At 35.6% G+C, this 24,629-nt stretch overlaps 1 protein-coding gene across 1 annotated transcript in view; it reads right to left on the reverse strand.

Moving 5' to 3' along the window:
* The window catches only part of RB1 (RB transcriptional corepressor 1), a 186,098-nt gene that overhangs the window by 132,282 nt on the left and 29,187 nt on the right, over positions 1-24,629 (reverse strand). The window contains exons 3-5 of the mRNA XM_069063662.1: positions 11,259-11,374; positions 5,378-5,497; positions 3,117-3,155 (exon numbers count right to left, since the gene is read on the reverse strand). Coding sequence (XP_068919763.1) covers positions 3,117-3,155; positions 5,378-5,497; positions 11,259-11,374 — 275 coding nt within the window. The remainder of the gene's footprint in view (positions 1-3,116; positions 3,156-5,377; positions 5,498-11,258; positions 11,375-24,629) is intronic.

Raw genomic sequence — 24,629 nt, forward strand, 5'->3', positions numbered from 1 at the left:
CTTATATGAAGCAATAAAATCCACTAGATTCTTTTCTGGATTTTGTAATGGAAAACTGTCCACAATCAACAACTGCCCATTTTGTTTCTCATTCTTTTCTACCACAAAGAAGAGTATTATGAGTATTTTGGTATATATTGGAAGTTTTTTATTTCCCTGGGATATATGCCCAGTAGTGGGTTCACTGGGTTAAAGTCTTATGGAGATTTGAGTTACTTTTATTGACTAATTACAAACTGATATGTAGAATAGCTGGACCAATTCAATTAAATTCAATAAACATTTATTAATCATCTACTATGTGCCAGGTATTGTGCCAAGCACTAGGGATACAAATAAGAAAAAGAAAGACATTCCCTGCCCTCAAAAAGCTTGCAACAAAATGAAGACAATAAACAAAAGAAATCGGAAGGGGGGGCAGGGAGCCATTGGGGGTACCCAATGCAGGGGCATGCTGCTCCATGGAGAGCAAACCAAGCAGAACTACTGATGAAAAATGGAGCTAATGGTGAAAAATCAAAGCCTAGCCAAGAAGATATTAGTAGGCCTCACCCCCCAAAGCCCGTTCCAATTTTTTATCTTCTTTGCCAATTTGCAGAGTGTGAAGTGGCCAAAGGAAATAACTATAGCATTAAAAAAAAATCAAAAGGCATCAATAAAACTTAAAAAACAAAACAAAAATCTCTCCAAAGATTATGACCCTGATGAAGCTTCAACACTTAAATTTCAAATTATAAAATAAAGCAACAAATAATGAAGAGAATGATTTTATTGCTTTAGGGCTTTCAAAAAAATTCTCTCTCTTATTCCCCTCTCCCCAATTTAACAATTTTTTTAAAACTCCCACTACAAACACATATAGTCCAGCAAAACAAACTCTCACATTGGACATGTCCAAAAATGCATGTCTAATACTGGAATTTAAGTCCATCACCTCTTTGTAAGGAGGTGGGTGGCATGATTCATCTTCAATCCTCTGAACAGGAGATTTACCACTGCATAAATCAAAGTTATAAGATATTTCAAAATGATTTTTTAAATGTTGTCATGTTTTATGTATATTTATACCAATATTGTTTTATTTCATTCCATTCTGCATCAGATCAGAGAAGTTTCCCTAATTTCCTCCTAAATTATTTCATCATTTCTTGTGGCACAATATTTATATTCATATACCATAATGTGTTTAGTCATTCACCAAATAGGTAGGCACCTCATTAGTTTCCAGATTTTTGGCTATTAAAAAAGATACTATTAATATTTTTTTAAATAAAGGATCTTAACTTCTTTTCTTTATCTCTCTGAGACATAGAACAAGTAGAAATATATAATTGATTTATCAATACTATATTTGCATCAAAGAAAGAGATTAAAAGGGTGCCTTCTTTTCTTATTATTGTAAATTGTGTAATATTAGAATTAATTGCTTTTTGATCAGTGGAATTCATTTGTAAATCCATCTGGTCCAGGAGTTTCTTTTTTCTTTGAAAGTTCATTTATGACTTATTCAATTTCTTTTTCAATATCGTGTTAAATAATCTATAGTTTCTTTTGTTAATATTGGCATTTTATATTTTTGAAGTATTCATCCACTTCTCCTAGATGATCAGTTTTGTTAGGATATAATTAAACAAAACAGTTTTTAATTTTCCTTTTTATTTTTAATATAATTTGGTTTTCCTCTATTTAAAAAAAAAATTAGACTTTATTTAATCAGGTTTTTTCCCCCCAAGAAAAAGCAGTTCCTAGATTTATCAATTCAACTTTTTTTAAAATTTCAGATTGTATTAATTTCTTTTATTTTCAGAATTTTATTTGCTCTGTTACTTAGCTGGAAATTTTACTTCGTTGTTCCTCTTTTTTTAGTTTTTTTCTGCCACAGCAGCTTTAGCTGCATCCAATTTGGCATGGTGTCTTATTACTGTCATTTTTTGATGCAATTTTCTGTTGTTTCTACAATTCTTTCTTTGACCCAAACAGGTCTTTAGGATTATATTAGGTTCCAGTTACTCATTCTTTTAAAAATTACTCATTCAATAAAGCATCCTTTATTGAATACAACTTTTATTTCACTGTAATTGGTAAATGATGTGTTTAATATTTCTGCTTTTCCATGTTTCTGATGAGGTCTTTATGTCCCAATACATGATCAATGCTTTCTATTTCTGTCAGTTTGCTGGGTGTGAGGTGGTACATGGAAATGATTGTGGTATAAAAACAAAAAGCATCAATGAAATTTTTTAAAAAACAAGAAAAAACAAAAATATCTCCAAAGATTATGATCCTAGTAAAGCTTTGCCTTCTAAGTTTTGGGTTAAAAAATGAGACAAAAATTATAAAGATGTATACTTTCCATAAATATACTGATATTATATCATATAACATTTTACATATTACTATGCTGATCAACTTAGCATATATATATATATATACATTCTTTAGAAAATTTTCTACTGTACAGCATTAAGATATGTAAAATATAATTTCTTAAATGTAATTTTTGTAGTCACTATGTACAAATCTGGACATCAGACCCTTTGGCAGTAATCTAATCCTCTATTATAACACTGGTTCCAAGAAAAAATTAAACTTGACTTATATTATTTTGATTTATAGCACCTTTCTCAGGAATATTATTGTCTACCAAATAAGTGAAAACTAACTTTGTGTGAGCTATTCACCCATCTTCAATTTCTCAAGCCAAATATTGCAGATGCCCATTAGGTAGCACGCACTGAACAACTTCTTTAACTATCATTAGTTTGTTCTTGATAAGTGTATGCTATCATTTTTTTAAGTAGCTGCTATCAGTTGAACGTGAATAACTCAATAAATATATGTTGATTAACTAATTTGAGCTATTTTTCAAGTATGAATAATGAACAGCACTAAACTGTCGGCTACATTCTGTTTAACATATACATACAATAGACAGAAGGTTAGTATCAGGGTCCATAGCCATGAAATCTCTGTGACATGGTAAATGATCTTTATCTGACCTGAACTCATGACCTTAGCCCCATCCTCTAAACCAATGAGATATTTAGGATCAATACATACATATTTTATTAGTACAAGAAAAAAGAAAAATCAAAATAGCATTCTGAATCACTTACTGACTACTAGGTTGAGCCATATATATAAGTCCACATGTCCTGAAAGGGAAAAAAAATATCACTTAGGCTAAGTATTTTTTATTTTTTGAGTGGAAGATAAAAGTTATAGAAGAAGATTTTTTCAATTTAGGAAATTTCACACTGATATAGAATTTTTTCCATATCAGGAGTTCTCTATACCAACGAACTCACATATCCAGGCCAAAATAATAAATGATGATTGATGATGATGATGATGATAACGTACACCAAAGGTAGTTTAAAAGTTTATAGAAAGGTCCTTAAAACTCAATGTACATTTTTTCCATAATTTTTAGTATATAATAATGTTATCATTGTACTATGATCATTTGCAAGCTTCCATCATATATCACTTTAAAATCAACAGGCCTTTACATTGTGGTTACTTCTTCCAGTTGCTTTTCAGAAAATGTTAAGTTAAAGGAAGCAGAATAATTCAGCCTTGCAGAATAAAAAAAAAAAAACATTTTTTCCTAACCCAAATTCCCTCAAGGCAATAATTCTCAATTGCTTTCACTCATGTGTATACGGATTATTCACTAAAGATGTTGAATCCCAAACAGCATCCCTATGCCACTGAGAATATGTCTGGTCTACTTCTTTAAACCGTTATCTGAAATGTGCTCAGAAAATCCAAAGTATTTCTATAATCTTTGATGAAATATTTGCATGTATGTGTGTATGTATGTATATATATACACACAAATAGACAAATGAATGGATATTAAAAAGTTGAGCTGTTAATGGTAGGAAAATCAATATACGCCAAATCTAAATGTAAATTACTTCTGGCTTACCTGTACCACTAATCTCCACAGTCAAGGGTTAGCTACAATATATATACAATCAACTAACATTTATTGCTCTTCTTATATAAAGATCTTGTTCTTTCTATTCTCTTAGTATTCTCTACAGGCTTCCTTTTTCCCCCCCTAGCTTAATGTATTCCTTTTCTTTCCCACAATTCTATATTCCTTTTGAGATAATACTAATTTTTACCGGGTAAAATTGATTTGGGTTTTTTTTTTTGCCTTCCTTGGAAAATAAGGTGTCAAATATTGTTAAGTTACAGAAATGGTAAAACATTTGTCTTCGCACACAAAGTTTTAATTGTTTTAAATCACTTCCTTATGTGAATATCCTTTTAACAGTCCCCAAAAGAATATTATTAAAGTCCTCTTAGGGAAGATAATAAGGGAAAGGAAGTGAGGAAGAATAAAGTAAGGATATATAAGTTGAAACAAGTAGAAAGTTTCACTGCACCTGGACAAAATGAACAAGGTCAATAAATACAAAACAAACCCAAGTTCATTCCCAAAATTAAAATTTAGAAAACTAAAAAATATTTTATTTCCAGGAATAACAAAGTAATTAGGGATTTTTAGCTCTAATCTTGATAGTACAATATTTATTACTACCATATTTTTCAACTCAGAAAGTTTCAACTTTGATTATGTGATGAAAAAACAATTTGAAAAATATTTTAATTTGGTGACAAAGAAGATAAAGTGATATCAAATATGCAATATTACAAAAAAATTATCAAATATGCAATATTACAGGAAAAAACATCACTTGTTTTCCCACAACTTTGAATAAAAACTTTTCTTCCTGGATAGTGCTCATATGAAGAAGGGCTTTAAGGTAATAGAAGGTAAAAAGGAAGAAAAAAAAAGAGTTAACCTCTGATGGTAGAATTGGGGATAAGGGAGCTTTTTCTGTCTTATTCTCAAATCTATTCTCTCTGGAACAATATAGGACCTTTCTTTTTCCTGTGTGCCCTCCCCATCTGCTCAGAGGGGTGCCTGTAGAGCTAAACATAATCATCTGCCTTTGAGAGAGAACCAAGACTCAATTACGTGATGACCCAGTTGTGGAAATAGCATCTTGTTTGCCTTGTCTGTCCCTAATGTGAGAAGTGATACAACACTGCTTCCTCAGTTTTATGACAGGGGAAAGAACAAGGAGAGCAGAGAAAAGATAAAACCTTTCTCCCTGAAACTCTCCTCACTTCTGCTTTTGTTAGGATTGTTCATGGTACTAGCCACACAACTAAGATGCAGTTTTACTTCTGTGACCCCTCCATTCAAACACAAGTTTGCTGGGCAAGGAGAAACTAGAGCATTTGTTTACAACATATGAAAACCAGCCATGAACCAGACATCAAAATATCTTGCAATAAAAAGTATCCTATATGGTAATGGTAGGCATATATTTCAAAAGTAAAAAATTCATTTTACCTTTCCAGTTTGTGGTAGAGTGCAAATAAAACATCATATTTCTTCATTAATCTGGATACGGTACAGTCAACTTTAGTACTGGTATCAATTTCTCTTAGCAAATGATAAAATTTGTACACACTACATGGAAAAGGATTAAGAAAATAAGTTATTTTATAAGTATTTTACGTTAAATGCAGTTTATTTTTAAATAAAAAGTATTTCAATCTGAAACAATGAGTACTACAGTTTTAGTAAAAGAAACGGTTATCTTCCTTTGCAGGAGCTATCAATTGAACCTAGAGGGAAAATCATAAAATAGTTTTTCTTTACGTATTTGATAGGGAGAGTGAATAGTGAGAATAAGTTATCAACGAGATAGGTCATGATAAGAAATAAATGGTTCAAGTTCTAAGTAGTTTCACTATTTAAAATATTAGCTGAATATTATAAAGAAGGGCTAGGTTAAGTCACTCAAAATTAAATTCTCTCAATTTCATTGATTGATCAAATCTATAGATGAATAGATCAAATCTATTTAGATCATTTAATCAGGGATCAATTTAGTATGCTTTTCCTTCATTTTAAATGATTTCTTGTTCTCTGATCAACTGTAATAGATTTTTCCTAATAATTGGCATGAACATTTAATTTTTACAATATGAGAAAGGGACTAGACCTGTGATTTCACCAGAATAGCTCTCTGGATGAGAAAATCCCTCTACCAATGAAAATCAATTGTTAGAGTTGTTGTTAGAGTTGTCAAGATCACTGAGAAATTAAGTGCCTTGCCTGGGGCACAGAGTCAATTTGTGTCAGAGGGTGGAATTTAACCCATGTCAACCATACTATACTGCTTCTTTTAGAACATACATAGTGTTATACTTTTTTTATTAGTTGTGAAGCTGTATCAGGAAACTGAATTATAACTGGTTATTTTAATTAATAAAACTAAAACAATTATTGATAAAATCTTTGGTAAGTGAATTATGTTTAGTTCAATAAGTTAATCAAATATATTGAAGACCTTTTTCCATTTTAAAAGTTCTACTAAAATCCTACTCTCATACCTCAAAGTATAATAGATAAGTTCTCAAAAGTTGTGCCATTAAAGTGCATATCTGGCAAGTCCTCAAACCAACATTTGAGTTATAGGCCTAGCAAAAGACCATACATCTGTCATCTGAGGACTTCCCAGGTAAAGTGCAGAAAGGATCACCAACAGAAAGTTGGTCACTAGATGACCAATTTTTTTGCTCACAGCAATTCATCAAGAATACTAATACATACAAGGGTTACAATCTACATGAATAAAGTAAATACTCATACCAATGAACTCACTGATACTTAAAGTATTAGTTAATAATAATACAACGAAACTCCTAACCCAAACTGTAGACTTTCAAGTATTTTATTTAACTAAAACAAGAAATTTATGTATTTTCAATGTTTATCTTTAACTACACGTATCTACTTTATTGAGCAGTTTTCTTTTCATCTTTGCAAATAAGCCACAAGAAACCTGTAAGATTTACTTTTTAATTCAGTTTTAATTCATAACCTACTATGACCAACCTATAAAAACTTCCTTTAAAGATTACATGATTATATTCTCTCATAATATATAACTGTAATTCTTATTTCACAGTGATGTCCTTGGAGTTTTAACAAGCCTTAATATTATATATTTTTAAAGAAAAAGTACCATATGAAAATCCTTCAGAATACATTCTCTTAATTTCTCGTATTTCTGTGCTACCAGTTGGGTCTTACACTATGGCTTTCAGGAAGAAGATACTGTTTGGCTCTATGTCCCTGGGGTGCTACCTACTTAAGTTTTTTTTTTTTTTTTTGCTTTTTGGAGGGGAGAAGGCAGGGTAATTGGGGTTAAGTGACTCCACCAAGGTCACACGGCTAGGACGTGTTAAGTATCTGAGGCTGAATTTGAACTCAGGTCCTCCTGACTTCAGGGCTGGTGCTCTGTTCACTGTGCCACCTAGCCACCCCCCCTCCCCACTTGAGTCTTATGGGAAGGAACATTACCCTGCAAAAGTTAAGGATTGACTGTATCCTTTCTCCCTTTTTCTCAATTAAAAATAATTAACCCTTACCTACTAGTTTGACTATGTCTTTAGCAAATCTTCTCAAATACATAAAGTTCTAACTCATTTTTGGTTGAGTTTTTTTAAATTTAATATTTTCTCTTTCTACTGTTCAATTACACTTGAATTGATAACATAGGAACCAAGATGAAAACCTTCTGGATCCTTGGTTAAGAAAGCTGTCTTCTGGGGTAGCTAGGTGGCACAGTGAATAGAGCACTGGCCTTGGAGTCAGGAGGACCGGAGTTCAAATCCAGCCTCAAACACTTACACACACATACACACACACACACACGTCGTGTGACCTTGTGCAAGTCACTTAACCTCAATTGCCCTATTTTACCCACATTACCTTACATTCCCATGGCCAGGGTCCAGTCTTATTCTAATCTAACCATGAAAGTCTATTTTGAGCTAGGAGTATTTTAGAAGGTCTGGAATGGTCCCAAGTTACACCAATCCAAATTACCAGGTGTAATATAATACCAAGGAAAGGCAACTTCCAAGGTTCAGAATACCAGCATAGGTGCTCTCCATTTTTATTCAATGACAAACCAAGAACAGAGAAGATCAAAACATGACATCACTCAAAATACAGCATTTACTAAGTGTGATTAAATAATCTCCAAGTACTACCCCACCCCAGGACCTTCCAATCATTCAATCAATTACAAAGTCCCTGTTCTAAATACTACTCCACCCCTAGGCTGTACCTTCATTTAGTCCATCACAAAACCCCTCTTCTCAAATGGAGATTAGTTTCCAAACATAAGTAAAGTACATTCATTTGTTCAACCATAGAGCACAAAAAGGTCAAAAGTTCCCCACCCCTGGATCACAATTGAATCTACCCCAGAGTTACATCAAGTTTAAGCACAGCACTTAATACCCAAATGGAGGTCTTTTCTTCATCTTGACACAAGGCAAGTTCTCAGCAATCTTAGTTCCTGGGGAGACAAGGCTTAGCAAGGCCACAAGATACATTGCCAGTCCCTTCATTAATTCATCCTCTGTCTGTAGAACAGTCCTAGAACCCCTGAAAACATTAGCAAAACCCTCTCCCAGGATTTCTGTAAACATACAACAAGAAAATCCTTCTTCAGGGCTTCTGAACCAACAGAAAGGTTCCCAGACCCCTGCAACAACAGCACTGTCCTTCACCAGTGGACAGTATTCACTCTGTCTGCAGGACAGTCTCCAGACCCCTGCAACAACAGCACTGTCCTTCACCAATGGACAGTATTCACTCTCTGTCTGCAGGACAGTCTCAGGAGCTCTTAGCCAACAGCCAGGTTCCAGGACTTCTTCAACAAAAGGACTGTCTTTCACCAGTGGACAAATCTGGCAAAACAACATCAAAACAGACAGACAAAGTACCAGCAAAACAGCCATGTCTCCTCAGTCCTTGGCAGCTCAGGGGGGCAGGTCTCAAAAGTCCAGGGCAATTCAAAGTGGCCCCCAGCAATTCTATCAGTCTCTCTCTGCCTCCACGAGGTGCTGCTTCCAAAAAGTTCTTCTGCCTCTCTCTTCTGTCTCTGCAAATCTACGTCACCAGCTCCTCCCAGTTCAGGACTTTCTTTTCACATCAACAAGTCCATCCCACAGGTGGGATTAACAAGCTCTGGGTTTTAACACAATCAATTTGAAAACCAAGCCAATACAGGGGAATCTTTAAATGCCATACTATCACACCAGGTGGTCAGATTAAATCTATGCCCAACCTGGAACTTCACTTTAATACAGTCAATGCAACAGACATAATAATTGTCTTCAACTACTTGAAATTCTGTCATGTAAAAGAGGAATAAGATTTATGTGATATTATTTGCAAAGCCAACCACGGGCAGCTTTCCAGAGGTCTGCTGCTACGAACAACTTCAAGTTTTTGATTACACAGTATAGTGAACTCTCTATTTATTCATCAATAAACTAAGACAAAACATTCACAGAAATCAAAGTACAGCATTCACAATGTTACAGCATAACAAGTTATCACTAAAGTGGTTACATAGTTTTCTCCAAAGTGGTCACCTAGTTTTAAACAAAATACATTCATTTAGTAACTCAATCACTTAGTAAGTCTTTTAACTCAATCCTCCTTAAGGAGGCAGCCTCCTTAATAGATATAAAGTAGAAAGGTCGAAGTTTCCCACCTCTAAGTCACATTGTTTTAATCTCTCAGTCAAAAAGTCTTCTTTCTTCTTAATTGGAGAAGTTCTTAACTCAATCATCTAAATGTAAAGGTCAAAGTTCTCCACCCCTGGGCCACAGTAAATCATGATCTTCTCAGTTTGCATTAAATACCTAAGGAAAGGTCTTTTCATATTGACTCGAGGCAGGCTCTCAACTGCCATGGTTCCTCTTCCATGGTCCCTGCTCCTGCCTGAATCTACCCAAGTGTCACCTGAGTTCAGACTACTCTCAGTTGCTTGTCCAGCTCCTTGTGCAGTTTCTGTTCCATATTGAAGCTCAAAGTGTCCAGTCCATCTCAAGTCCTTCACCATTTCTGTTCCTAGGAAAACAAAGCTTAACAAAGCCACAATAACATTCATTCACATTGCCGGCATCCTCATCAATTCACTTTCTGCTTGTGAAATCAACATAGACCCAAAAACAAGATTTGAGAAATCAACACAAATCATCAGAATAGTCTCAGGACCTCTGAAAACATCAGTAAGACCCTCCTCCAGGATATACATACATCAAGAAAATCCTCTTTCAGGGCTTTTGTAACAACAGCAACGTCCTCTATCAGCAGACAAATCTGACAAAGTAACATCAAAACAGATATACAAAGTACTGGCACCACAGCCATGCTTCTTCCCAGTTGTCCTCTCTTCTCATTTCTCATTTCTTCTCAATTCTCCTCTCAGATCTTCTCAGTTCTCAGTTCAGTTCTCAGTTCTCCATTCTGCCACCACAAGTTCTGTGCTCCTTTCTGTTATCAATTCATAGCAGTTCTCAGAAATTCTCAGGATGTAGTAGTTCTCTCTCTCTCTCAGAAATTCTGGCTCTCTAGCTTGGGTTTTTCCTTATATATAGCATTAGCTCCTCCCTGTTCCGCCCCTTCCTGTTACATCAGCAACTTCCTCCCACTGTGGGATTCACAAGTTCTGGATCTTAATACTTCCTACAATCACAAACTTGAAAAAGGTGCTAAATACCTGTTTGGTTGCCAGTAGAAGGGGCAGGGAAGTTCTTCAAATCCCTATTACCATTATATTACTCTAGAAGGCTTTAAAACTAGGATCAAGTGAAAGGTTCAATAAGGCAGACCATTAGAAAGAACTTCCCAGCAAAACTAGAATTGTTAACTGTAAAAGCAGTCAGCACCTGGTTACTGGAGGTATTCTTGCAATGGCTGGATCACTAAAACATCTGCAATTTCTGCATTATGCATGACTTAAAAAAAAAAAGAACTAGATGAATGCTACAGTAGCATCTAACTATATAATTCTAAAACAAGTATGGAGCTGTATTATTTGATACAACATAATTAACTAAAAGTAAATCTGAACATTCATATAAAATTTTTCCTATGTCCCAGGCTTCACTGGAAACAAAGGTGACCTATAATCAAGTGGGAACCTAAGATTCGTTTCAAAGACGAGCTTTCAAGGTTGGAAATGGAGCCACGTGGGTTTTCTTCTAAGTCAAATTTTCTTAGTAAAAGACTACTACTTTGTCTGCTACCATTTTATGGTTTCTTATGCAGTAAAAATGTGAGATATATATTATATATATACATATATATAATAGCTTACTTTAATAAATATTTCTATTGATATCACAAAATGTACCTTATATCTATGTTTTTCTGAAGCTCAGTAAAGGTGAATGGCATCTCATCCAGATCTATAGCTGCAGTGAATATACAAATTCCCCATAATTCCTTTTTCTTTTGAATATAACATTCCTATGGAAGAAAAAAAAAGAATTCACCAATTAAAAATACTCAAAAGGTACTATAATATGGTTCTTCCAATATATCAAAATAAAGTCTTAAATATACATTCTCATGATGCCTCAAAATGATTCACACATATACTATATTGAAAAGAAAGGATTTGTTTTTAGTATGGGGATAAACCTTTTTAAAAATAAGATTATTAGAAAGATCCAAAGATTATTAGAAAAATCCAAGTTATAACAATACAGAAAATTATATGATCATACATTTGGTGTAAATGTCTCATTTAAATAATCCACTGTCATTCACAGTAAAACTCAAAATGTGAACATTCATAATTCATGCACTTTATCTGAAACTAAGCCCATTTTCTGATGTGATTTTTAATTTTCTCAATTAGCCCAAAATTTATACTTTAGGATCTGAAAAAAGTTCTATTTCATTAAATCTTTAACATACAAAAAAATATAAAATCAAACATGTTAAACAAATAAAAACTTAAAACAGGAAGCCACATACTAGTTCTGCAAAGGAAAAATAAAATGTATGCATTTTAAACATCTGATAATAATTAGATTTTAATTTTTCGACTGATGCATAAATTATCTAAACTTGGGCACCATAAACATAAACAATCAAATATGAAAAAGAGCTACAAAATCACAAAGGAAAAAGATTTCACAACCATTTATTATGGCCTTTAGGCCACAAAGCAGCATGGTGTATTGGAAATCTGAAAGCCCAGGTTCAATTCTAAGCTACTACTTATTACTCCCTTGGCAAGTCACTAACCTCAGTTTCTTCATCAGTAAAATAATGATAAAAATTGTGGTTGTTCATTGCTGCTCAGTCATTTCAGTTGTGTCTGAGACTTCAAGACCTCATTTGGAGCTTTCTTGGCAAAGATTTTGGAGTGGTTTGACATTTCCTTCTCTAGTTCATTTTACAGATGAGGAGCTGAGGTAAATAGGATTAAGTGACTTGCCCAAGGTAACAGAGATAGTAAATATCTGAGGCCAGATTTGAACTCACACCTTCCTTACTCCAAGGCTCTAAGTCTCAGGCCACCTAGTTGCCCCAATGCTAATAATACTTAAGATAAAATATGATAAAGTATGTAAAGAACTTTGTAAACCTAGAAGTACTATACAAGTGTTAGTGGTTATTCAAACATTATCTCACTTGATACAATAATCCAATTAGATATACAATACAAACATTATTATACTCTTATTAAAAGATAAGGAAGAGGAGGCTCAGAGAAGTTGGTGCTTTTAAAAGTGACCACACAACTAGTAAGTAATACAATCTGACTCAAATCCAATGTTCCTAGCACTATATTACTTTGTCTCATCCTCTAAACATGACAGCAAATGCTTTATCACTAATCATATGACTATCATTTAGTGAAACCAAATTTGGCAAAAATTAAAGGAAAATGTCAACTTTGAAACAGATTTATCTTTGAAAAGACATAGTCAAGATTAGTCTTAACTGAAAAATAGTTATATACAGGTAAATATAGGTAAACACTTGCTTTATCAATGCTTTTTCACCAATATTTATGCAGTTATCAGCCAAACCTTTTTCTCCCACCCTACCCTCACTTCCCATCTACATAGTACCTAGTGACCTTAAGCTGCTTCTTAGCTATCCAGAGATGTTTAGAGCAGATTCATCTAAGACTTTCTTAAGCAGAATCCCATACTTTGAATGTATTCCTTCACCAGAATCAGAATTTATTTATTTCACATATGTAATGGTAAGCAAAGAAGTACTTAGCACCTTGTTTCACTTACTTATTTAGCACTTTGTTCAAGTGTCTTTGAGCCTTGCCCTGAATGTATCAAGTCTTTGTTAAGAAACAGAACCTGTGAATCCCACAGTGGGAGGAACTTGCCAAAGATAGGAACAGGAAGGACATAAGATGTGGGCAGAACAGGGAGGAGTTAAAGACAGATAAAAAGCTCAAGCACAGCTGGGACAGAGCAGAGCTGAGAATGGGAAAACTTGTGGTGTCCCTCACTCTGTTTGTCTGTTCTGTGTTGTTTTGTGTTTATAATACTTTGTACAGAAGCCCTGGGACCTTACTGGAAGCCCTGAAAGAGGATTTTCTTGTTTATATAAGTCCTAGAGAAGGGTTTCAGAGGTTCTGGGACTATGCTGATGATTTGTGTTGATTTCTCGAACCTTGTTTGTGGGTCTGTGTTGATTTATTTGCTGAGGATTTCTGTTGACTTCTCAGGCCTTGTTTGTGGGTCTGTGTTGAATTCACAGGTAGACAGTGAATTCATGATGGTGCCGGCCATGTGTGTGAATGCTGTTTTGGCTCTGTTAAGCTTTGTGTTCCCAGAAACAGAAACTGTGAAGGACTTGAGATGGATTGGACACTGTGAGCTTCCATAAGGACGGGACCTGGACGAGGAACTGGACGAAGAGCTGGGAGCTGCCTTCCTATGAATTCAGGTGACAGTTGGGTAGATTTAAACAAGAGCTGGACCCATGGAAGAGGAACCATGGAATCTTGGAGCCAGCCTCAAGATAAGATGAAAAGACCTCTCCTTGGGTACTTAGTGCAGATTGAGAAGATCATCATTTACTGTAGCCTAGGGGTGGGAGAACTTTGTACTTTGTACCTTGTACCCCATACCCCTTGAGGACGATTGAGTTAAGGATGACTGGGAATTAATCTCCAATCAAGAAGAAAGAAGACTTTTTGACTGAGAGATTAAGACAATGTGACCTAGGGGTGGGAAAATGTTGCATTTTGTATTTTGTGTCCCTTAAGGAGGACTGGTCCTGACGGAGTTAAGGACTTACTGAATAATATGTTTTGTTTAAAACTATGTGGCCACTTTAGTGAGAAGTTGTTATATCATTGTGAATGCTGTACTTTGGTTTCTGTGAATGTTTTACCTTAGTTTATTGCAGAATAAATAGAGAATTCACTATACTATGTGATCAGAACCTTAAAGCTATTCAAAGCAGCAGTCCCCTGGAGAGCTGCTCATACTTGGCTCCACAACATATTAAAATGAGGGTGATAGAAAACAACAAATATCCTTTTAAAAAAAAAGTAACTAGGAGGTAAGTAAGACACAAGTGCAGTGCCTGTGGCAGTAGCAGCAGCTACTCCTGGGGCTATCAGCCCATAGTCTCTATGTTTAAAAATCATCTACCTGAACTTCTAGGAGCCAAGATGGCAGAGTAAACCACAGGTGCTCACATTCCCCCCCTTCTTTTTTGACTTCAAAAATCCCAGAGAATATTGCCCCTGGTAAAATCCTGAAATACTGGAACCAGCTGGAGGCTGTGAAGGCCTCGAGGATGGGTGTGGCTGTAGCTGTGCTGAGGCTAAAGTGTAGAACCAGAGGCATCCCAACAAGCCCCATCTCAGCTGACCAGTGGGAGATCCTGAACCCCTTGGGGAGGGGGAGAGCTAGCAAGTGCTAACATCAAAACCCCAGGTGTGCCTTCGAACAACCAGGGAAATCAGCAGATACCAGCTCTGCCTGGCTACCAGCAGCTGAGGCTACCTGACCTCTAGCCCAGGGGCAGGGAGGCAGAAACCTGAAGCAGCCAGACAACCCCACCCCCACACCTCATGCCGTGAGCTTCAGTGTAACTCTGGGGAAACACAGAAAGTCCTGCCCCCCCACACACACACACACCTTGGTCTCAACACTCACCAGTCAGAATCAGAATATACCACACAAAGCCAGTAAGCAGGCCTCTAGTTTCCAACATAAGAAGCGTGGTTCAGAGGCCTCTGTACCCCAGAAGCAGAGATCCACTTTAAAATCCAGGAAAGAGGCAATCACAATGGGAAAAAAAGCAAATTAGAAACACAAACACTACAGAATCCTATTACAGTGAACAGGAAGAATCAAATCCAGAAGAGGAGGAGATCATTGACCCTAGACCCACATCTAAAACCTTAAAAGGGAACATGAAGTGGTCTCAAGACCAAAAAATATTCTTGGAAGAGCTCAAAAAGGATTCTAAAAGTCAAATTAGAGAAGGAGAGGATAAACTGACCAATTATTCTAAAAAATATAATTGATAAAACAGAAAAAAAATTCACTAAAGACAACTCCTTAAAAAAAGTACAACTGAACAAACTGAAAAGGAGGTGCAAAACCTAACTAGAGAAAATAACCCCTTAAAAGTAAAAATTGGACAAATGGAAAAAGAGGTACAAAAACTGAGGAAAATAATTCACTAAAAATTAGAATCAGACAATTTGAAGTTAATGACTCTATGAGGCATCAAAAATCAGTTAAAATCTAAAGAATGAAAAAACAGAAGAAAATGTACATTATATCTCATTAGAAAAACAACTGACCTGGAAAACAGATCCAAGAGAGATAATCTAAGAATTATTGCTCTACCAGAAAGTCATGATGGAAAAAAAAAGGACTGGACAATATCTTCTAAGAAATAATCAAGGAAAACTGCCCTGAGGTCTTAGAACCAGAGGGTAAAACAGGTATAAAAAGAATCCACCAGACACCTCCTGAAAGAGGTCCCAAATTGAAAACACCAAGGAATATTGTAGCCAAATTCCAGAATTATCCATTCAAGGAAAAAATACTGCAAGCAGCCAGAAAGAAACAATTCAAACATCATGGAACTACAGTCAGGATCACATAGGACCCTGCAGCTTCTACATTAAAAGATCTGAGGGATTAAAACATGATATATCATAAGGCAAAGGAGCTTGGATTACAACCAAGAATCAACTACCCAGAAAAATAAGCATAATCTTTCATGCAAGAATATGGTCATTCAATGAGATAAGTGACTTCCAGACCTTCCTGATGAAAAAGCCAGAGCTCAATGGAAAATTTCATCTCCAAATATAAGACTCAAGGGAGACATAAAAAGGTAAACAGGGAAAAGACACAAACAACAAAAAATTGTTATTCAATAAGAGTAAACTGTCTACATCCCTATAAGGGATTGTAATGCCATGCACAGAAGCTTTCCAGAAGAATGCTACTATGAACAGCTTTTAAGGTTCTGATTACACAGTACAGTGATCACTCTATTTCATAACAAAAGCAAAACATCCACAGAAAAATCAAGGTACAGCATTGACTATATTACAACTTATCGCAGAAAATCACAATATCATATTCACAACATAGTCTCAAAGTAAAATAGTCACTCTTAAGTTAACTCGATCAGTCACTTATCAGTAGTCTCAAAGTACACAGTCAAAGTCTTCCACTCTTGGGGCAAAGTCTTGATTAACTCAATCAGTCACTTATCAGTAGTCTCAAAGTATATAGTCAAAGTCTTCCACTCATGTTCTTGGCTTTTTCTGTTGACCTTGTTTGCTAAATTTGTTTCCGCAGGCTTGGTACCCTCCATCTGTAGATGCCTGATAGCTTAAGCTGGATGTCACCCCCTGTCTGCAACTGTGATGTGTCACCCCTGGACCTGGCATCAAGCACATTAAGAACTGATCTCTAAAATGGGACCCTTTGGGACAGGGACAGCTCTACATATGATTTCATCAGCAATCAGCCATGGAAGAAGAGACCTTTTCCCTTTACCCCAAGATTTCAGCACCACATTTGTTTCGGGGGGAATGATGGGGAGCTTGTGCTCAAGCCCCATCCTAAAATATTGTTTTCTGCATTTATTGTGTGCTACCCTTGTTATATTGTTGTAAAATCCTGTTGACACAAGATATTCCTAATGTATTTTTGCCAAGTAAGGGACATGAAAGATCTTGGGGCTGAATGTAAGGGTTATGGGATTTAAAGATCTTCCATGCCCCAATGGACTTGCTGACATAGCAGGAAGAGGTGGGGCAAGAAGAAGTGGAAGCCAAGCTAGAATTCCTGTGGTGACTGACAGTGGCAGTGGCGGCGGCAGCAGCAGAGGCAGCAGCAGTAGCGGCCAAGGTGGAGGCGAAGGTGCAAACCCATTTTTTGAACCAGCCAGAATTTCTGCTAAGGACGCCTGCTGAGGACTGCCAGGGACCGGAATTGCGGGGAGCCAAAGCTGCTGGGAACACACTTCCTGGACGCTGAGCAGTTGCTGTGAGTGGGGAGAGAAGGACCTTTGCCTGAGGTAGCCTGTTCTGTTTTAAAGGCTTGAGAATGTGGGTGCTTACTACATTAACTACGTGTGCCAACTTCATAACTACTGTGATGGCTTTGACTTTCTGGTTTTGGGACTCAATTACTTGGTGTTTTAATAAATGTTCTAGCTTTATCCCCCATGTAGAGAGTCTGGTATATTTTGTGATTAATAACCACATCAGCATATTTATAGTTGCCACAGGCATTGTGAATATTGCATTGTTGATACAGGGATGTATTGAGAACTGTCAATACTGAGAATTGTATAATTAACATGACATTTAAAAGGGATATACATAGATGGTGTGGGTATAAATTAATTGATGTGATGATTAAAAAAACTAATTAAAGGGTACAAAGAGGTTGTAATGGGAGAAGAAGAAAGGAAGAGGCAGAAAAGGGTAAATTATGCCACATGAAGAGTCATAAAAACATATAGTAGAGGTAAAGAAGGGAGAGAGATGAGCACTATATGAGTTTTACTCTCATTGGTTTTGGTTCAAGGAGGGAATAATACTCAGTTAAGTAAAAGAATCTAACATGAAGTGACACAAAAACTTATTATAGTAGAGGGAAAGAAGGGAGGGAGGAGGGCATTGTTTGAGATTTACTGTAATTGGATTTGGTTCAAGGAGGGAATAACATACTTTGTAAAGTATAAAAATCTAACTACCAAAAAAGTTATTTTATATAACTTGAAAAAATAGTAACAAAATTCATCTGGAAGAACAAAAGATCCAGAATATCAAGGGAATTAATTTAAAAGAAATACTAGGGAAGGTGGCCTAGCTATACCAAGCTTTAATCTGTGTTATAAAGAAGCAGTTATCAAAACTACTTGGGACTGGCTAAGGAATAGAGTGGTGGATCAGTGGAATAGATTAGGTACACAAAGCACAGTAGTCAATGACCATGGTAATCTACTGTTTGATAAACCCAAAGACCTGGGTTAAGAGATGGGATAAAAACTCACTATTTGACAAAAACTGCTGTGAAAACTGGAAAATAGTATGGAAGGAATTGGGCATAGACCAATATCTTATACTGTATACCAAAATCAACTCTAAATGGGTGCCCAATCTAGGTATAAAGGCTGATATTGTAAGCAATCTGGGAGAGCAAGGAAGAGTTTACCTGTCAGATTTGTGGAGAAGATGTTATGACCAAACAAGAGTTAGAGAGCATTACAAAATTAAAAATGGATCATTTTGATTACATTAAATTTAAAAAGGTTTTGTACAAATAAATTCAATGTAACCAAGATTAGGGGAGAAGTGGATAATTGGGGAACAATTCTGACAACCAGTGTCTCTGATAAAGGCCTCATTTATAAAATATACAGAGAACTGAGTCAAATCTATAAGAATACAAGTCACTCCCCAATTGATAAATGGTCAAAGGATATAGACAGTTTACAGAGGAAGATATCAAAGATATCTATAAGCATATAAAAAATGCTCTAAATAACTATTAGAGAAATGCAAATCAAAACAACTTTGAGGTACCAAATCTCACTGGTCAGATTGGCTAAGATGACAAAACAGGAAAATGATAAATGCTAGAGAAGATGTTGGAAAATCAGAACACTGGTGCATTGTTGGTGGAGTTGTGAACTGATCCAACCATTCTGGAGAGCAATTTGAACTATTCCCAAAGGGCAATAAAAAAGTACATACCCTTTGATCCACCAATACCACTTCTAGAGCTGTATCCCAAAGAGATCACAGAGGTGGGAAAAGGACCCATATGTACAAATATATTTATAGCAGTTCTTTTCATGGTAGCAAAGAACTGAAAATCAAGGGGAAGCCCATCAATTGGGGAATGGCTAAACAAGTTGTGGTATATGAATGTAATAAAAAATATTATTGTGCTAGAAGAAATGAAGAACAAATGAACTTCATAATAACCTGGAAAGACTTATATAAATTGATGCTGAATGAGGGGAGCCAAGTCAGAACACTGTACACAATTACAGACACATTGTATCTGTGATAACAAACTTTGATAGACTGGGCTCCTCTCAGCAATGCAAGGCTATGAGACAACTCCAAAAGACTCATGATGAAAAGGGTTATGCACATTCAGAGAAAAAAATTAGGGAATTTGAATGCAGATGGAAGCAAACTACTTGCTCTCTCTTTTTTGTTTTGTTTTGTTTCTTCTTTCTTGTTGTTCATTCCATTGGTTATAATTCTTCCTTACAACTTGACTAATGTTTAATGTGAAGGTATTTGTAGACCCTGTGTCGGATTGCATGCTGCCATGGGAGGGAGGGGGAAAGAGAGGGAGATGCAGAAAATTTGCAATTCAAAAGTTTGTGGAACTGAATGTTGTGAACTAAAAGTAAATAAATAATAATTTTTTTAAAAGGAACTTATTTATTCTCTGTTTCATTCCCTTAAAAGATTCTCAACTAGCAATGCTTTGGAAAGCAATCTGGAAAACTAATCTCCATGATGTATTCAGGGCTAACAATAAATGATTTAAGATTTGTTTTTTTTCCTTTCTGTATATAATTTTCCCTTCCTCAAGAGGAAAAAAAAAATCTATAACTGAGTATAGGGATATTTACAAAACCTATAAACTTATACTATTTTAACTCCCTATTTATAAGACTGACTCTGAGTCTATAGCTATAGGTTTTGTAAGCAATAAAAAAGTTTATGAACAGGAAGAGTTAAAAAGTTGTTTTGTACTGGCATACTTAATCTTCTAATTATCAACTGATTTAAAATAGAAAAGTAGCAAAACTAAATAATTTCATATGATTCTGTTCCTAACCTAAAAAATTTGCTAATACTGATTAAGTTCCACTTTTATAATCCTCTAACAAGACAAATAATAAGACTAGCAGACAATTATACACAACTCTAAAGCTTATAAAGCACTATATATGTGTCTGTGTGTATGTACACACATACATAAACACACACACATATACACAAACTCTATTTGACCCTCATAACAACCTTGTAAGGTAGGTAGTTCAAGAACTATAACATCTACTTTATAAATGAAAAAAAAGGTTCAAAGAGATTAACTGACTTGTCAAACAACTAATAAGTGTTAGAAGTGGGTTGTGGGGGAGACTAGGTGCACAGTGAGTAGAGCACCAGTCCTGGAGTCAGGAGGACATGCATTCAAATCCAGCCTCAGACACTTAACACAAAAGGAGTCATGTGACCTGGAGGAAGTCAACCCCAATTGCCCTATCTTCCCAACTCCAAAAAGCAAATTAAAAGGGGGGGAGGGGTTGTGTACACAGGTCTTGCCCCAGATCCCAGGCTAGTATCTTTACAGTAACCTCTGCTGCCTTCTGTTAAGGAATGATAAGGGTCCCCTGAACTTGTTTTTTTGACTTGCCATATTTCCCAGAGGCACTGGACCCAAAAGATATAGGAGTCCCTGAATGTGTCAAGAATGAAGCCCCCTTTAGTCCCACACCTGTAGCTGACATAGTTTGTTATTTGCATCTCCAAATGGATTCCCTGTGTTTTCTTGGGAGTTAAGCAAGACAGGTGCCAGAAAGTCTGCACGAGGCTAAGAAATTACTTGTGCAGTTTCTTGTAGATAAGCAGACCATTCGTTCCCAAGGGAAAAGAATGTCACTTTTGCCAGTGCCTTGCTTCTCTCCTTCATGGGGCATTTTGTTCTTTTCCCACCTTTACTGCACCTTTTCTCCTCCCATGCCATGCCCCTTTAGGTGGAGATTTATGTTTCCTCCTCCTCCCTGTGTTGTACTGTCATAAATATGCAAACTTCTGTGCGGATTGAGAACTCACTGGGTTCCACATGTGTGTTCATTTCTCTTGTAATAAACCTAGCTTTCATATAAGTTTTGTTAAGTTGTGATTGCCTGTTGACACTTCCTATGACAAAAAGAAAATCAGCTTTGGAAGTAACATGTAAAATTGTAGAAAAAATCTTTTTTAACAAATGAATGGAATTTAGGCTGTTTGATTTTCAAGGCATATAATCCCTTTTCAATCCATTCTCTTATTCTGAGAACCAAAATAATGGTTTATTATACCATCTCATTTATGAAATACCAACCTAAGCAGAACATTCGACAGAGATCAAAATTGGGTCTTATATTGCTAATTTTCAGTCTACAATTTCCTCCATAATACAAAATGGTATTTTGGAAGAAAAAAGTCACAGCTGTTCTAATGCCCTGACATGCTCTAAAGCAACATGACTACCAAAAATTGGCATGTAAAACTAAAAGCAATTTCTGACTCAGAGATACACCATTAAAAAAAATGTAGCATGTACACCAAAGATCTAACTATATTTGATAAGGAGAAGGAAAAGAAGAATGAATAATTCAGTATAGTAAATTACATGGACAGATTTTCTATAAAGTTAATAACCAGTATTACAAAATTTATCTATTTGTGGAATTTTTTCACATATTTATTTGCATATAAACTTTAATAAATACTTATTTTTGTAAGGTTCTTGTTTCTTGCTCATTTTATACCACTTTCTAAATAAGCATAATTTTATCTGGATAAAACTTTTTATATTTTATCATTTGAAATCCTATCTGATTTTTTTTAACTTTCTAAATGCCTACTACATGCAAAGGTACTGTGCAAGTTACTAGTTTTACAAAAATAAAAATGATAGTCCTTGCCCATAAAGATCATAAATTCCATTGGGAGAAAAGTGACATATATAGAGAGATAAGTATAAGGCAAGCTACAAGAGTAATGAAGGCAAAGAAAAGATTCACACAAAATACTCTAGTAAAATTTGAGAAGGTAAAGAACAATTTCAACTGGAGGGTGGGAAAGGAATCAAATATTGTAAGATGATTAGCTCTAAATGACTTAGCTATCCTCATACAACAATCCAAGCAAATTTTGAAAGACTTATGATGAAAAATGTTATCTATCCCCAGAAAAAGAACTGCTGATGTCTAAAGACAGATTGAAGCATACTTTTTGCTATTTTATGTTTCTAGGTTTTTTTTGGTATATATTTTCTTTCACAACATGACTATTATGGATATGTTTTGGATGACTACACATGTATAACCCATGTCAAATTCCTTACTTTCTCAATGATGAGGGTGGGTGTGGGGAGGGAGGAAGGGAGATTTTTTTAAACTCAAAAATTTTAAAAATGAATGTTAAAAACTGTTTTTACATGTAGTAAAATATTAAATACTAAATAAAATGTTAAATGAAAAATAAAAAAAACTGAATTTATATATGTATGTAGGAGTTGGTTTTCTGAAAAAAAAAACAATAAAACAGAAACTACTGAAGGAATAAGAATGGGCAAACTGATTTTAAAAAAAGTAAACCAAAAAATGACTATAAACAAGCTTGTTTATAGTCATTTTTTACATGAATTGGAGGAGGTGGAAGCGGGAGCAACGTGGAAGTCCTGTTTCTTCCCCACCATCTTGACTCTGCTTCCCTTCATTTTTAATAAAAGTGATTTGGTTTCTTTTTTTTCCACTGAATGACCATATTTTCCCCTGAAACATGATACTCAGTTTTGCTGGGTAGGTGACTCTTGGTTTTAATCCCAGCTCCTTTGGCCTCCCATAAAATGACTCAGCAATCAATGACTAGTAATCTACTGTTTGATAAACCCAAAGACCCCAGTTTTGGGGATAAGATCTCGCTATTTGACAAAAACTGCTGGGAAAATTGGAATACAGTATAGCAGAAACTGGGTATAGACTACTATCTAACACCATATACCAAAATCAAGTCTAAATGGGTGCATAATCTAGGTATAAAGACTGATGCTGTAAGCAATCTGGGAAAGCAAGGAATAGTTTACCTGTCAGATTTGTGGAGACGGGAAGACTTTATGACCAAACAAGAATTAGAGGGCATTATAAAATTCAATATGGATAATTTTGATTACATTAAATTGAAAAGCTTCTGTTCAAATCAAGCCAATGTAACCAGGATTAGGAGGGAAATGGAAAATTAGGAAAGAATTTTTACAACCTCATTTCTAAAATATACAGAGAATCGAGTCAAATCTGTAAGTATACAAGTCATTCTCCAATTGATAAATGGTCAAAGGATATGGACAGACAGTATTCAGAGGAAGAAATTAAAGATATCTATAAGCATATGAAAAAATGCTCTAAATCACTATTGATTAGAGAAATGCAAATCAAAACAACTCTGAGGTACTACATCTCATTGGTCAGATTCGCTAAGATGACAAAAAAGGAAAATGATAAATGCTGGAGAGGATGTGGAAAAATTGGAACACATTTTAATGCATTGTTGGTGGAGCTGTGAACTGATCCAACTATTCTGGAGAGCAATATGGAACTTTGCCCAAAGGGCTATAAAAAAGTCCATACCCTTTGATCCAGCAATACCACTTCTAGGGCTGTATCCCAAAGAAATCATAGAAGTGAGAAAAGGACCCATATGTACAAAAATATTTATAGCAGTTCTATTTGTGGTGGCAAAGAATTGGAAATCAAGGGGATGCCCATCAATTGGGCTAAACAAGTTGTGGTATATGAATGTAATGGAATACTATTGTGCTATAGGAAATGAGGAGCAGATGGACTTCATATTTACCTGGAGAGACTTATACAAACTGATGCTGAGTGAGAAGAGCAGAACCAGGAGAAATTTGTACATAATTACAGACACAACGTATGTATGATGACCAACTTTGATAGACTGAACTTTTCTCAGCAATGCACGGTTATAAGTCAACTCCCAAAGAATCATGATGGAGGGAGATGCCTACATTCAGAGAAAGAACTAGAAAGAATACAGTTTGAATGCAAATTGAAGCAAACTACCTGCTCTCTGTTTTTTTCTTGTTTGGTTTTGTCTCCTCTTTCCCATTGTTCATTCCGTCCAATACAATCCTTCTTTATAACCTAATATCTAATGTGAAAGTATGTGCAGATCCTATACTTGACTGTATGCCACCATGGCTGGGGGGGTGGGGGGGGAAGGGAAGAAAATTTGAAACTCAAGGAATTATAGAATTGAATCTTGTAAACTAAAAGTAAACAAATTAATAAAGACTGGGGAGGGGAGGACAGGACAGGACAGGACAGGACAGGACAGGACAGGACAGGACAGGACAGGACAGGACAGGACAGGACAGGACAGGAAAGGAAAGGAAAGGAAAGGAAAGGAAAGGAAAGGAAAGGAAAG

The sequence above is a fragment of the Petaurus breviceps genome, unplaced genomic scaffold (assembly GCF_028583685.1).
Source record: "Petaurus breviceps papuanus isolate PSGF00001 unplaced genomic scaffold, PetGlider_PUasm1.0 90594, whole genome shotgun sequence".
Taxonomy (NCBI): Eukaryota; Metazoa; Chordata; class Mammalia; order Diprotodontia; family Petauridae; genus Petaurus; species Petaurus breviceps.